At 42.3% G+C, this 15,822-nt stretch overlaps 2 protein-coding genes across 2 annotated transcripts in view; one reads left to right on the top strand and one right to left on the bottom strand.

Annotated features, from left to right (window-relative positions):
* IGSF10 (immunoglobulin superfamily member 10) overlaps nucleotides 1–2,578 on the top strand; it is a 30,011-nt gene extending 27,433 nt beyond the window's left edge. The window contains exon 6 of the mRNA XM_070405974.1: nucleotides 35–2,578. Within this exon, the coding sequence (XP_070262075.1) occupies nucleotides 35–1,943 (1,909 nt within the window). The 3' untranslated portion in view covers nucleotides 1,944–2,578. The remainder of the gene's footprint in view (nucleotides 1–34) is intronic.
* The window catches only part of MED12L (mediator complex subunit 12L), a 423,390-nt gene continuing 409,585 nt past the window's right edge, over nucleotides 2,018–15,822 (bottom strand). Inside the window, exons 43-44 of the mRNA XM_070405985.1 lie at nucleotides 8,466–8,547; nucleotides 2,018–5,889 (exon numbers count right to left, since the gene is read on the bottom strand). Of these exons, the coding sequence (XP_070262086.1) occupies nucleotides 5,837–5,889; nucleotides 8,466–8,547 (135 nt within the window). The 3' untranslated portion in view covers nucleotides 2,018–5,836. The remainder of the gene's footprint in view (nucleotides 5,890–8,465; nucleotides 8,548–15,822) is intronic.

The following is a 15,822-nucleotide window of genomic DNA, read 5'->3' as shown; positions in this document are numbered from 1 at the left end:
TGGCCTCACACTCAAATCATTCTTCTCTCCTTAGAATGGGCAGTCGAATCCATGTCTACCCAAATGGGTCCCTGTTTATTGGATCAATAACAGAAAAAGATGGTGGTGACTACTTGTGTGTGGCAAGAAACAAAATAGGGGATGATCTGATACTGATGCATGTTAGCCTAAAGCTGAGACCTGCCAAAATTGATCACAAGCAACATTTTAAAATGCATGTGTTTCATGGGAAAGACTTCCAAATTGATTGCAAGGCTTCTGGCTCACCAGTGCCCCAGATATCCTGGAGTTTGCCCGATGGAACGGTGATTAATAATGCAATGCAAGCTGATGACAGCAGGTGGCGTACCAGGAGGTATACTCTTTTCGACAATGGAACCTTGTACTTCAACAGGGTTGGGGTAGCAGAGGAAGGGGATTATACTTGCTATGCCCAGAACCCTGTAGGGAAGGATGAAATGAAGGTCCACCTAACGGTCATAACTGCTGCCCCACGGATCAAGCAGGGTTTCAAGGCCAAACCAAGAGTCAGGGCTGGAGACACAGCCACCTTTGACTGTGAGGTTGTTGGGGAACCCAAACCAAAAGTATTTTGGCTGCTGCCTTCCAGTGATGTGATTTTATTCTCAAAAAATAGGTACACATTTCATGCCAATGGGTCTTTGTCCATCAACAACGTCAAACTGCTCGATTCTGGAGAGTATGTGTGTGTGGCCCAGAATCCCAGTGGGGATGACACCAAAATGTATAAGCTGGAAGTTGTCTCCAGGCCCCCGTTAATCAATGGTCTGTATACCAACAAAACTGTCATCAAAGCCACCGCCGTGAGGCATTCCAAAAAGCACTTTGATTGCAGGGCTGAAGGGACACCATCTCCCCAAGTCACGTGGATCATGCCAGACAACATTTTCCTCACCGCCCCATACCATGGAAGCAGAATCACGGTCCATAAAAACGGAACCTTGGAGATTAGGAACGTGAGGCATTCAGATTCAGCCGAGTTTACCTGCGTGGCTCAGAATGAAGGAGGAGTGAGTGTGCTGGTAGTACAGCTGGAAGTACTGGAAATGCTGAGAAGACCAACATTCAGAAATCCATCTAATGAAAAAATATTTGCCCAGGTTGGGAAGCCCACAGCATTGAACTGCTCTGCTGATGGAAACCCACTACCTGAAATAATCTGGATTTTACCGAATGGCACACGGTTTTCCAGGGGACCACACAGCCCTCAGCACCTGACAGCAAGCAGCGGTTCTTTAGTGATTTATAAGACAACTCGGGATGACGCAGGAAAATACCGGTGTGGGGCAAGAAACAAAGTGGGCTATATTGAGAAATTAATTGTATTAGAAATTGGCCAGAAGCCAGTTATTCTTACCAATGCATTGGGAACAGTGTACGGCATCAGTGGGGACTCTCTCTCATTGCACTGTGTGTCAGATGGAAGCCCTAAGCCAGATATCAAGTGGACTGTACCAAGTGGTCATATAATAGACAGACCTCAAATTCGTGGGAAATATATATTGCATGAAAATGGCACTTTAGTCATCAAAGAAGCAACAGCTTATGACAGAGGAAACTATATCTGTAAGGCTCAAAACAGTGTTGGCCATGCACTGGTTACTGTTCCAGTATTGGTTGTAGCCTACCCTCCCCGAATTACAAATCGCCCACCCAGGAGCATCCTCACAAGGACAGGGGCAGCTGTTGAGCTTCATTGTGTGGCCCTGGGCGTCCCCAAGCCGGAAATCACATGGGAGATGCCTGACCACTCCCTGCTGTCAATGGCAAATAGAGGGAGGACACATGGGACTGAGCTTTTCCACCCACAAGGCACCCTAGTCATTCAGAACCCTCAGAGCTCAGACTCCGGGATATACAAGTGCACAGCAAAGAACGCACTTGGTAGTGATTCTGCAACAACTTATATGCAAGTGATCTGACATAAAATAACATCTCTTGAATAGTCAACATCTGGACAGTTTACTTTTTTGGAAGAAGTTTAATCAAAGGCAGCGATAGGCATGTAAATGAATTTAAATACATTTACAATATTGAATTTATCATGGACATGCAAAAAAAGACTTCTAAATATATGCATTATGAATTGATACTGATTTCTTTAATGGATCTCAAAACAAATTTTTAACTTAAGGCACTTTTATTTTGCCAACAAATAACAATGAACATTTAGAGAAAACTATCCACTATAAAACAACAAATGGCTAATGTACCTGAATTCTTCATTAAATTGACTTTTTTTTTTTTTAAATTACCAGTTCCCTAGTGTCCACCTTCTGTCAATGTTATGGGCATGGCACTGACAACAGACAATGGAAAAGATTAAATCTTCAGTCTTGATGTAAATTTTCCATTTTGATGTATAATGTATAAATATTTTGTGGTTGGTTTATAAATATTTTACTAAAGCCTACAGAAAATAAGCACTTAACTGTTTTGATGATGATTTGCTGTCTTGTGCACACTGAAGTTTTTCATAGATGGGGAATACAAGGATGTTTTAATGACTGAATTTAAAAAGAAATGCAGGCTAACTTTTCCAACATGTAAAAAGCAACTCAACACCTGCAAATAAAAAACGTGAAAAGGGGGCTGATTACATCCTTGTCTAAATAAACCCACTAAAAATGTTTTAAAAATACAATGAAACTTCTTTATAGCTTCAAAATCCAGCTCAGGTACCCTGGTTTGGAGCTGTCACAAGGAAAAGTTCCTGAAAAGGAACCATTGCTTTATGAGCATTTAATTTCATTAAATGGGAATCCTTTATGCGACAGGTAAGTGTTTAGGAAAGCTCTAGGTCTAATCATATAATGAAGTTTCACTGTGCTTAAAATTTCTTCAACCGTACCCAAAATGTTGCCTTTTGTAATGTATTGAATTTATTTATATTACATGCTTAATTCAACCGGAATTAATTTGGGGAACATTATGATTCATCTTTTCTAATTGTAGAGGCTGGGGTTTTCCAATGTAATTTCTCCAGCATCTATTTAAATATTCGCCTATTATTTAAGAAGAATTATAGGAGCCCTAATAAGATAAAAAGAAAATGCCATAGGTTTTACTCAGATATCTCAGTACCCAAACCGAGAGCTGTGTCAGCCCCCACCAATCATCTGAGATATATGGGGGAGCTCACTTCACTGTGTTTTCACCACACCCACTTTCAGCTGGCCCCACTGAGAGGTGACTGATTGCTGCTGCCTCTGAGGTTGGGATCCCATGGCTGAAATAAGTCAAAGGATATTCATTCTAACAGTGATCTTCTACTTCTGGGCCAAGAGGAGTAAGTCACATAACAAATGCAACTCTACTAGGAACAAGTCTACAGTGAAAACGTTATGTCTAAGGGCTTCTTATGTCCAACTCCATTCTATTTCAAGGTCTTATATTTAACAGGATGAGGGTTCCCATTTATCCTAAGATAATTTCTTCTATTTCATGAAACAAATTACTAGCTTCTGTCAAAGGACAGGACTTGCCCTTGTGATCATTTAATGCAAATTAACGCATTTGCTAAAAAAAAAAAGAAACCTCTCAGGATAGAGGGGTAAGTGGGAGTGACTATGATGAGACTAGATTAAAATTTCCAGTTGCCATTTTTATTACGCATAGAGAGAAACCAGTCTTAGTTTTTTCCTCAACTTTCCATAGAATCTTGGAAGCCTTACCATGACTTAGCTTCCCCACCTAAAAAGGACACACAACAAAAATGTACACCCACAGTCTTCAAGTGCAAATGATTAATAAATTAATTTCACTAAGTTCTGCAAAATATAAAGTGCATACAAATGCTATGCAATTATAACACTCATTCTTGAAACAGTATTACTGCTGTTTGCAATACTGAGCTATAAAAATATATGGTTCCAACAGAAAACTGAGATTTTTTAAATGCCAATAATTCTCAAAAGGAAAGAAAATGACAATCGGGGTGGAAAATGACTCTCTCCGGGCACAGCATTCATTGTTCGGCTGTCTAGCCAAGGCAGTCATTATACAGATATACTACTTGAAGAAAAATAATATCATGGACTCTAAAGATGATTCTTGAGTGGGGAAAAAACAGCTCGATATACAAAACCAGCTGAAAAGTAAAGATGCATCCTCTGAAAGCAGGTTGAATATGTTAATCTAGTGAAAAGAATGGTCCTTCATGTTTTGGCAAAGTCTTTTCCAGCCCAGAGTAAACATGAAATGAGCAGGCCGGAGTAAACTGGTTTCACAGTGTACAAAGCAGTTCACAGGGATGTTGCCACAGCAAAGTAAGCGGACATACATTTGAGGTCATTTGCATGAGTCAAACTTTGCAATGAGTAACTCACCTAGGAAGATATAAATTATTTATATAATGCTTTGCAAAGGAAGTGATCTATTAAAGTTGTACTAGTTACATTCAAAAGAAAGTAGTTCTACATGGTTTGTTCATTATAGACAAATCTATTCACAGTATGTGCAACTACATGACATGTGAAATCATACAGCAAAAGGAAATGAATTAACGCAGAACATGGGAAAATATCCCTCATATGTTTTTAAATGCCCTGCAATTTTCACATTCAAAATTTTATGCATCTAAATCTAAAAAAATATTATATGGAATACTCTTAAATTACACAAACTGATAATTTACTGGATTTTTTACTCTAATAGGAGCAAATTACCACATACTTGAACAAAGTTAAAATAGTTACTATTTCTTTATAATAAATTTGATGTATAATTTACTTTACTTGTGCTTTTTGCACCAATTTATAAATACATTATATGCAACACACAACCAATTTGGACACCAACATTAACAATTAAATTCAAAATAGCAAATACTTACCATATAAAATAAACAGCAAATACATTTTTTATGAAAACCAGAGCTTTCAGAACTGGAGGCCAAATTCTCTGGAAACCATGTCAAGTTTGAGCACTGTGGAATCTCATGCCAGCTGCGAGATTCTTTTTCTCAAGTTGGCATAAGATTCAGGAGAACCAAAACTGGACACAGTCATTTTTGCCAAATCTGGCAATAAATAATTGGACAATTCCACCATGGTTTGTTGGGGCCTTTAGAATTTCCATGTCGTACCTTCACAGAGACTCTGGTCAACAACCTTGCTACTGAAAACAAACTTGAGTACAGCTACTTCCAGCAGGCTTCCACCTTCTTAGGGCATCACTCACAGAAGCCCTGGGTTAAGTTCTTGGTCTAAGAAGTTTAAGTACTAAGCAACAATCTGTTTCAGCACCTTTTGACCACAACAAAAGCAAAGAATAACCCTATATAAATAAGAACAAAGTTTATAAAGTGCTTATGAAGTTACAAATATTTCAAATTAGAGTGATGTGAATAAGTGTCCATTTCACCATCAAAGGTAAATGCAGAATAAATGGGTCACTTTTCTGTCAAGACCTGACATGACTTTCAAATCAGTAGTTTGGTCCGGCACAGTTTGAAAAGAAAAAAAAAAACTTCATCAATGAATATATAAATATATTATATTTACCATAATTCATTCTTTCTATGAGATTCAAAAAAAGCACCAATATCAAAAAGTCTGCTACCAAACTTTCTCTGGAGTAGGCCCGCATGATCCACATTTTAAAACTTATTTTAAAGCTGAAAGCAACAAGACAAAACCACACCTCCTCCTTTGTTTTTTGTTTAAACACCTTTGTACAAGTGTAGCATAAAACATAAAGAAACTTCAAAGAATTGAAATAACAAAGGGACATTTCTAAAGATGACTAATGCATTAAATTTGATTTCTGCTTTTCAGTGCAAACATAAAACTTCATATCTTGTCCTCTTCCAGATTCAGAAGTGTGAAGGGTGTCCATAGGGAGTCACTCCTTGCTGTGGCTGGTTACCTAAGAAGAGAAAGAAATACAAATAAAATTGTAGATGCAAAATTATGCCACAGATAGATACCACCCCCTTGTCACTTCTCAATAACAGCCTGACTGACTGGCCAGGAGCACAGCGCTGGCCAGGGGCCTCCCAGTGGCAGAGCGTAAACACTGCAGCTGAATTCATTTCTCAGGGAGCCCAGCTCACCTGAGTCCCACACCTGCCAGCCCAAGGTTCTGCCAGCACAAGGCTCAGACGAGGGTAATTGGTTTCTCTCTCTGAACTGAGAAACAACTCAATACTAACTTACAAAAGGACTCTAAGTATCACTAAACATTGAAAGTGCTCAAAATTTTTATAGAAACACACCAATTGTTCTGCTTTAACATGGATATTATGAGATGAGAAAAGTAGCTTGAAAAATAGTAGGTACAAAGAAAGAAACAGGATGAGAATAGCCACTGCTCGCACAACTCTTGTGGGACTGTTCAATACAGAGGCCCATTCTCAAGGTGTGATAGAAAAGGAACCCTCTGGAGGGTGCAGTGGGCAGCTCAGCTTAGCTGTCATTATTCAACCAAGGAGGCGGCAGAGTGTGCACCCGCCTTAGGAGAGACTTGGGAGCACTGTGGGCTCAGTTCCAGAACAAGCAATAAAGCGAGTCATAACCTTTTTCGGTGGAGGCTCTTGCCTTCAGTTTGTCAACCTGTGAATCTCAGTAAAGCTCAGCGCAAGGAAACGGGGTAGGCCTGTGTGGTGATGCAGCGGCTCCGGGAAGAGCCATCGGAGCTCTGCCCCAGCTTGTCCCTTGCTGTCAGCTGAAGAACGTTGGGCAGATGAGTCATGACCTTATCCTTTAGCTGTTTTCTCGTCTATAACTGGAACAGTGACAATATCTAACCTCATGGGGTGGTTTAGGAATTAAGTGAATTGATACATGTGAAGTCACAGTGTGCCTGGGTCCAAGAAAGTGCTCCGTAAAGGATGGCTGGTTGGGGGGCGAGGGCATAGATGGGATAAATGGTGATGGGAAAAATAATTTTTTTTTAAAAGCTGCATTTCATGAGCTCTAGGAAACTGGAAACAAGAGGAGATGTGCTCCCTAAATAGGTACTACTATATGAAAATCACTGGTACATATTTCTAAACATTGGAAAAAATCTAAAACACACACATTGGTCTTGTCCTTAAAATTATGTTGTCTATTTAGCCATGTAAAAATATCACCACCAGAATTAACGGAGCAATGACATTTTAACCACATGTTTGTTGAGTAGACCACACCTATTAAATAGCAACTGGAAAAGAGGATTGATTTACATAATTTAACTGAAATTGAATGAGGCTATAAGAGGAAAATATTTTTAAAGGGGAAAAAAGGTCTTGGTTATGTCCCGGGAAAGACACCAGGTACAGGAGGGGTATCTCCCCTGCAGGGAATCAGCAGCCAGGCCGAAAAGCCAGATGAAACCAAGCTGCCTGCCCTCAGTTGGAAACCGACCCCTTCCTCGCAGCACCCTACCCGTCGCTGGGGCAGGGCTGCTCAGGACAGGCTGCTCAACTCTGCACCCCAGAAGCATGTACCCTGGGACCAGGAGAACCTGCTCCTCTCCTCACTCCATGGATGAGAACCACATGATCCAGATAACGGCGGCAGAGCTGGCACCAGATTTAGGTCCCCTGGCTTCCAGGCCAATACTCTGCCCCAGAGGGCTGGCTCCCGTTGCTAACAAATTTCCTGCGCCTGCTGCCAACACAGGGTGATACAGTCACGGAGCTCCTCGCTGGCGTCCACACGAGGGAGCTGAATGGGTGAGTGGTATTCACTCTAGAGGCAGCACCATTAAAAACATCAGCCCACACAGCAGGCGGGACCACCTCGCTGCCTGTGGTGGTACAGGTCTGATGTGTCTGAGTTGTTGTCAGGAAGGGTAGGATGGTGCAGTGGTGAAAACAGCCACTGCCCTGTGACCAGGATACAGGTTAATGCTGGCTTCCCTCTGTCTATGAGTTTGGGGAGGACATCCACTGAGTTGCTCTCTAAACCTTCCAGCTTTATAAGAAGGGCACCTGCAGCTCCACAGGGGTCCCCAAAAGAAAAGAAATATTTCCAGGTTCAGCTGAAAGCAGCAGGAAAACCTCTTCACTGAACTAAAAAAAAACAAAACAAAAAAACAACACAAAAAAGATTGGGGTTTTTCTAGGAAAAGTAGCATTCAAACCAAAACAAATAAAACCACCTTAACACCATAGACCCGTGGTCAGCAAACTGAGGCTCGCGAGCTACATGCAGCTCTTTGGCCTCTTGCGTGTGGCTCTTCCTAAGCCTTAGGAGTACCCTAATTAGGTTAATAACAATGTACCTACCTATATAGTTTAAGTTTAAAAAATTTGGCTCTCAAAAGAAATTTCAATCGTTGTACTATTGATATTTGGCTCTGTTGTCTAATGAGTTTGCCGACCACTGCCGTAGACTAAACAAAGATGAAGTGGTATCAAGGAAGACAGTGCAGTTTTTGAGGAGCCCTTGTGTTTTGCTTGTGTGCTTGTTTTCAGTTTCCCAGGAACCATCTGTCCTGGCAAGAGGGGTACTTACTGGAGAGCTGCTTCTGGAGCTGCCGCACCAGGGCAGCCGTCTGCTGCTGCTGCTGTGTCTGCTGCAAGCCTTGCCTGGGAAACTGCAATGTGACAGGAGAAAGAGGGCGTCAGCCCGGGTGCCCATCACAGACACAGAGACTGACTCCCAGGGTCAGAGAGTCTTCAACTACTCCAGGACAAAGGTGCCAGGCCAGAGTGTGTTCCTTTATTTTCACCTACATCTTGGCCTCCATCTGGTGACCATCTGAAGTGCCCAATCCACTTAAAAGTCCTCTCCATGTGGTTACTTGGCATTTATTTGAAGAGTCCTGATGAAGGAGCCATACTCCAGCAGTGACCCAGTGGCTCAAATGTCCTTCTTATCTCTCCCTTCATCAGCTGGCTTATTTTAGTGTCACCATATTAGAAAACATTTTCATTGGCAAAATGCAAGCTTTCGGTCGGGGGATCTGTTCAAGCACCATAGGCCCTGCCTGCCCTGCATGAACGGCAGGGACGTGCTGAGGCAGAGCAGGCCCTAGGTCCGGACTCTCACGACTGAGCCTCCCACTGGACGGAGGAGAAAGGTCCACTACTCTCACCGTTGGCTGGGCTGGGCTGGGGCACCAAGGGCGCAAACTCTGAGGAGGTGCTCACTTCTAGGGTCGTGCAAGTGCAGGCACAGATGAGGGCCCATATGCCCTGGTTCTGTCCATTAAGTTGATACAAAAAATTGTGGTGGTTCTTCTAGGAAAAAAACACTGTCCAGTAGAAGTGAAATCACTTTAGACTAAAATCACTCGTAGTGCTGATTTACTTTTCCCTTAACCTTTAAATTTCAGACTGTTGAGCTTTTCTTCCTTTTCGTGCCTGCTTTCTCTCCCTCTCCCCCTTCCCTCCACCTGGCCTTTTACTACTGTGACAGAGGACATGTTCTTCTGCAAGGCCATCTTGACATGTACACATCAGAACTGTGCAGGCGATTTCTCACTCACCTCCACAGGCCACGCCCCACCCCACGGGGGCCTGTCACCAGCCTCCTGGATGGAGTGTGGCCAGGCTGGCCCCTTGCCTCTTACATCTAGATGGGGGGGCGCAGCCCCTGGAGACTGCAGGGCAGGAGTAGGATAGTTGGAAGGGAGCAGAGTCCAATTTTGTTTTTGCCAATTTCATTCAGGACAAGTCTCTGCTGGTGGAACACATCTCTCTCTGGGAAGGCCACAGCTCCTGCCAGCAGCCCTCTCCTTTTCTCTCCTTCTTGTGCCATGGCCACAGAGCCCAGGGGGGTAACTGCTTCTGGCCTGGGGCCCTTTGTCATGCCTGGTTTCCCTTAACCTACCCATACCTCTGTAAACAGTCTTTTTTAAAAAACTCAATTACCCAGTATGAGTGAAGCATATATTTCCTCCTCAGAGCTTGCTGCTATGGCTAAAAATAGCCCAGGATTATATTTAAGGTTGCCCGATTAAGCAAATGAAAATATGGAACACCCAGCTAAATGTCAATTTCAGATAAACAACACTTTTATTTTTTAGTTCTAAGTATGTCCCAAGTACTGCATGGGGCACATATCGCATTTAGTGTATGCCCCATACAATATTTGGAACATAATTCTAGAGTTATTCATTGTTTACCTAAAGCTGAAATTAATTCTGGCAACCCTAATTACAGGGCATCACTGGGTTGATTCTGTTAAAGCTGAATATTTGGCACAACACCTGATGCACCTGTTTCTCTCACACTGGACTGTGAGTGACTTAAAGACTTGGGCTTGTCTGTTAATGTTTCCTTAGTATCCAGCAGTGCCAGGCACACCGTAGGTGCTCAGAAAAAATGGACAGAATGACTAACCGTGAAGTGCCTTCAATTTCCAAACCTGCCTCGTAACAAGAAAGGTGCACCTCCACCCATGTTACTATTTCCCCCAATACATGGAAGGAAAAGAGCAGCTTGCCACTTTCTCACACTGCCCAAATGAAGAGGGGAAAAGAAAACAAAAATCCATCTTTCAGTGATGCAAAAACGTTCATAAAATATGAAGTAAGTTCTTTTCTATTCAGTGGTTTCTATGATTATTTGGAAATAGACCCTATTTCTTTAACAAAAACTAATATGGTTCTATGTGTGAGGCAGTGTTCTAGACAGCACCTGTATACACGAGCCCAGCAAGCCCAGCTAACCCTGAAAGGATAATACCACCCTCAGTCTCTCACACAAACCCTGGGCATGTGTGTTATGAAATTCAGTACACATATGATTTACTGTGAAACATTCATAATACATAGACCAAGCAAGATCTAGGACAGTACTCCATAATCAAACATTTTAGATCTCTGCAGCAAAACACACAAACAGTCATATCAGATAAAACAAATAAAAAGAGCTTCACATCCGAGGTCAGCTTTTATTACCAAATTAATCAGGTCAGGCTTAGCTGTTCAATGAGTTATAAATAAAGTTTCCATTCTCACAGGTGTCTGAATTTTGGGAATGAATATAAGAAATTGTGAAGCTTTTTTTTTTTTTACAGATGGAGGAAGTGGAGGCTTTGAGGGGTGAAGTCAGTCCATGATCCCTGTAAATTTTGGGGCTGGAATTCAGACTCATCTTTCTGAGTCCAGAGCTCATGATCCTAACCACAATCTAGTGCTGTCCTTAATTGGAATATTAGCTTCCAAATATTAATTTATTTGAATATAATCACAGATTCTAAATGGTTGGCTGCAAAGATGTCTAATCTTATTAGCTGATTAAGGTACGCAACACATAAATATCTAACATTTGTTCATTCAACAAACACTTAGCTGCCTTCTCTACGTTCATTTAAAGTCTGCTTCAAGTAGAGTATTTCTTAGAATGAAACACTGTAGTGATCTCCTCAGATTTTTTATTTTGAGCCAAGGCAGTAACTAGGTCCCTGAGAAGCTAGTGTTTGTGCACAAGCACCCAGGAACACATGCAGGTGCATATTATGTTGGAGAATGGTGGGTGGCCCACTGGGTGACCTTGAGAGATAATATCCCTGGGGGGACTCCAAGACTCTGTTGGGATGTCTACAAGGTCAAAACCATTTTCATAACACTAAGAAATTATTTGCTTTTTCACTCATTTTTTCATGAGTGTACTGTACAGTTTTCCAGAGAATAATAATGTGTGATACTGCAAAAAAATGAATGTCTTTTTAACCCAGACACTGAAGTTTTCAAAACTGTAAAACAGTGTCATTCTCATTAATTTTTAGTTTGAAATATACACCCATTTTTCATTAAAAATGTTATTTCTTTTCATATGTAATTTTATTTTAGAATTACGAAATATTTTTAATATTTGTTTTAATTCTAGTAAAGTAAATACCAATAGACACAAAAGCTTTTGCATGTGAAGGGCCACAGCTTTTGCTTGTGACGAGTTCAGAGGCCAAGAGCACTGAGAGCAGCAGGGGAAATCCATGGGATGATCTATCATCTCCAGTACTCTCAGCTATGGTGCTTCACTACATTCCTCTCAAGGCCACCTGGCACTAAATGCAACTGGCTTTAACTTGTATATGTACATGAGCACGCAAGAGATTGCATGTGCAATTTTCTTGGGAAAAGAAAGAGTACCACCAACTCCCCACAGAAATCCCATTACTGAGCATTTCAAATCAAGTTACTGAATGTCTCCTGCAAAGGCTCCCTACACATGGCAGAGGAGCATAAAACCAACAGGGGAAATTTAAGGAGTCACCCTCTTGGACTCCTCCCCAGACTTCCTGAATTAGAATTTCGGGGGCTGAAAATCTGTATTTTGTAAATGGTCCCTCTGGTGATCTGATGCTTGGCTAGATTTTGGAGTCATCCTTGTAGTGAGAGTTGGAACTTTAAATTGACCAAAATAGGTCAGAAAACAGGTCAACTGAGGTCCTACAATTGCCATCTGTGTATGTTTGATCTTCCTGCTGCAATGAAATGAACAAACAGGGAAAGGTCTCTCTGAACTCCATCCATGCAGGAGCTGATGATGGTTTCTCCCACCTGCCCCTTTTCAGATATTAATCCTCCCAGAACATCCTCCCTTTCATCCTGTCCTGCACCCTCAAAAAGACCCCAGCCTTGAACAACAGGCTCCAGTTGCCAGCCACGCCCTCAGGCATCTGCTGAGTGAATCAGTGCTCTTGTGCCTGGGCACTGTGATGCCCTTGTTAGCAACAAGGCAGCTGCCTCTCCCCCGCCCTCACACTCTGAGGAGGGGTGGGAGCTGTGCTATGTTCCCACTGCAACCACAGACAGAGCACAGGCTTCATGATCTCCGTCAGGTGGAACAGGTCAACAATGCACACTCTCCAGTAAACACATTCTCTGCTGAACAAAAAGAATATATTAAGAAGTATTTTGGCCTGGCTGTGTGGCTCAGTTGGTTGGAGTGTACTCCCATACACCAAAAGGTTGTGGGTTTGATCCCAGTCAAGTCACATGTGGGAGGCAACCCATCAGTTCCTCACACTGATGTTGTTGTTTTTTTTCTCTCTCTCTCATTCTCTCCCTCTCTCTAAAAATCAAGTAAAAAAAAAAAAGTACCCTGTTTTGTAATTTGACTGTGGAAAGTATCTGTTGGGATTGGCTCCAATCAAGGAAGAACTATACATTTTCTACTAACTTATTTAATGATGCAAGTGTCAAAAGAACCACAATTCACTGATTCACTTATTCTCATCCCTAACTGTGAACATTTGTAATAAATAAACTTGTACTACTGAGAAAAAAAGATTTTGACACTTCACATATGCAAGTAGAGAATTGATAGTGTCAGTTTCAAAGATGATTTTTGTATTTAAAGTTTCTGGCTTAAATATCTAATGGTGCATAGGTACAAATTTGGTTAAAAAAGTAAGAACTTAAACATCAACATCAATCAGCTGCCTCCTGCACGCCCTCTGCTGGGGATAGAACCTGAAACCCAGGCATGTGACCCGACTGGGAATGGACCCGGTGACCTCCTGATGCATAGGTCAAAACTCAACCTCTGGGAAAGGTTAAAAACCAGGGATCTGGGCAGGAAAGTTTGCCAGACCTGAGCCCAGAGGGTCGGAGGGAGACCGCATGGCAGACAGCCGCGTCTCTTGGGACAGACACAGACCCTGACCAGGGTAAGGAGTTCCGCGGGTTTGCTGGCGCCAGGAGATTTGAGATTTGGATTTTGTGATTGCGGAGAACTGAGACTAAAGGGGGCATCCTGAGGAACTGATCAGACCGTGCAGTGCCCATAAGAGAGGAGCGTTTCCCAGACCATGCAGTGCTGGTAAGAGGAGCGTTTCCCAGACCGGTAAGAGGAGCGTTTCCGCGGCCGGCCGGCGTTTGTCTGTTTCTTTGTTTTCACTGAACCCTGCTCATAGGACAGTTCGGATACAGACACTCACCTGTGCTGAAGAGAGGGTGAAGGTGCAGACGAGGGGAATCTGGGGAGAGGCTGAGGAAAGAGGGGGAGCCGGAGGAGGTGGCAGCGAATTGAGTGCTGAGACCCCCCTGGGCCCAGGACTGGGGCAGCCATTCCTCCAGAGGGTGGAATTCCTCCCCCCAGCCCCCCAGGCAAGGAGCACAGCCACACCCAGATTCCACCCTGTATGAGATAAAGGACTAAAACAAGCTGATTAGTCCCTGGGAGTTACCAGGGTCTGGCCTATAGAGGGATTTTCAGTCCCACCAACAACACAGAGCAGGGTAAGGATTAAAAAAGGATAGAGAAGCTGTATAGCCTCAGAGGCCAACCCAAAAACACTGCCACCCAGAGGTTGAGCCACAAACTGACTCTTAGGGGAATACAAATTAAGGCAGACTGGATCACAAATACGGCCTGCTTTAAAATCAGGACTGTGATTTACAACACGGAGGAACAGTGTAATGCAGGCAACACTCCCCTAAATACCTGGCAGGACCAAGGCGAACCAGGCTGAAGAGTAGAAGAACCGAAAGACCATCACTACTGCAAATTTTTTCTTTTTCTTTTTCTTTTTAATTTTTTCACCTTTTTACTAAGAAACCAATTTTTTTTTCTCTTTTTCTTCTTTTTCCATCACCTGATTTTACCCTTTCAATTACCACATTTTTATTTTTAACCAGTATTATTACTCCTACCATTTTACCATTTTTTAAAGTGCCATTTTATTTTCTCTTTATTTTCTTTTGGGATTAGTGTTCTCCATTCTATTTTCATCGTTCCTTTAGCATTAATTTTCCCTATCTCAATTCCACCTCTTTGCTAAAACCCTCTTCCTTACTTTTCCCCTTTTGGTGTCCTGTTTCTCTTACCCTATTCCTGCTCCAGACCTTCCCAATTCCCTCTTTTTACCCCCTGTCTAATTCCACCCTACTTATATATCCTATTTCCAATCTACTGCTCTAAATCCTTATACACCTATTCTTTATCCTTCTTCACTTTCCAACCATTTTTTTTTTCTCTCTTATCTTTCTATTGTTTTCTTGATTGTTGAATATATTGGGCTTTTTTTTTTTTTTTTTTTTTTTTTTTTTTTTTTTTTTTAAATTTGTTTGTTTGTTTTGTTTTGTGTTTTTTCTTCTTTTTTAGGACTGGTTGTGAGGTTGTTTTTCTTTTTCTTTTTCTTTTTCTTTTTTTTTTCTCTGCTGGTTTTTCCCTTCCCTCCCCCACCCCACCCCAGCTATTTTTGTGCTTCTGTTTTCCCTTACCCCTCTGGATATTATTGGTGGTTTGTAGTTTGCATTCATCTCCAGGGATCTGTTGCTGGAATTTGTTGAGATTAGTGGCAGTTCTATTGGAGTTTGCTCCTCATACGGGGAGTCTCTTCCCCACTTCTACTTCATTCTCTTTTTTCGCTCTCTTTTTTCCCCCCTCTTTTTTCCCAATTCTATTTTTGCACTCCTTTTTTGTTTGTTTTTTTCTTATTTTTCTTTTCTGTTCTCTCTTTTATCTTCTTCTCTTCTTTCTCCCTTATCCCCTAATTCTCTTAATTCGGTTGGTCACCTTTATTTGGAGTTATTAATATTGTGAATATACTTGTGTTCAGTGCCTGGTACGTTGTGCCTTGCTCTGTTGTATTTTGTGCCTTTAAATCAACGCAGCAGATCCAAGCAACAGCAGCCCCCTGATCACCGCAGCCTCCTGATCACCACAGCCTCCTGATCACCACACCCTCTGTCTGTGGAACAGCAACTGTACGTGAAGCCTCCCCCCACCAGCCAGAAGAGCCAACACAGCTGTGAACAACACCCACCAGAGGAGCTGCTGCCAACTGGAAAGCAGCTGCTACCGCAACCGTCTGAGCAGCAACCACAACCCAAGGAGCCCCTGCCACCCAGGGAGCAGCCACTGAACACCTCAACATCTACATATGTCAGCGAGATCAAACATGGGTAGGCAAA

The sequence above is a fragment of the Myotis yumanensis genome, unplaced genomic scaffold (assembly GCF_028538775.1).
Source record: "Myotis yumanensis isolate MYYU_CA2020_CCGP unplaced genomic scaffold, mMyoYum1.0.hap1 SCAF_2, whole genome shotgun sequence".
NCBI classification, from domain to species: Eukaryota; Metazoa; Chordata; class Mammalia; order Chiroptera; family Vespertilionidae; genus Myotis; species Myotis yumanensis.
Note: the sequence above shows the minus strand (reverse complement) of the source record. Positions and strands in the feature narration are given on the sequence as shown.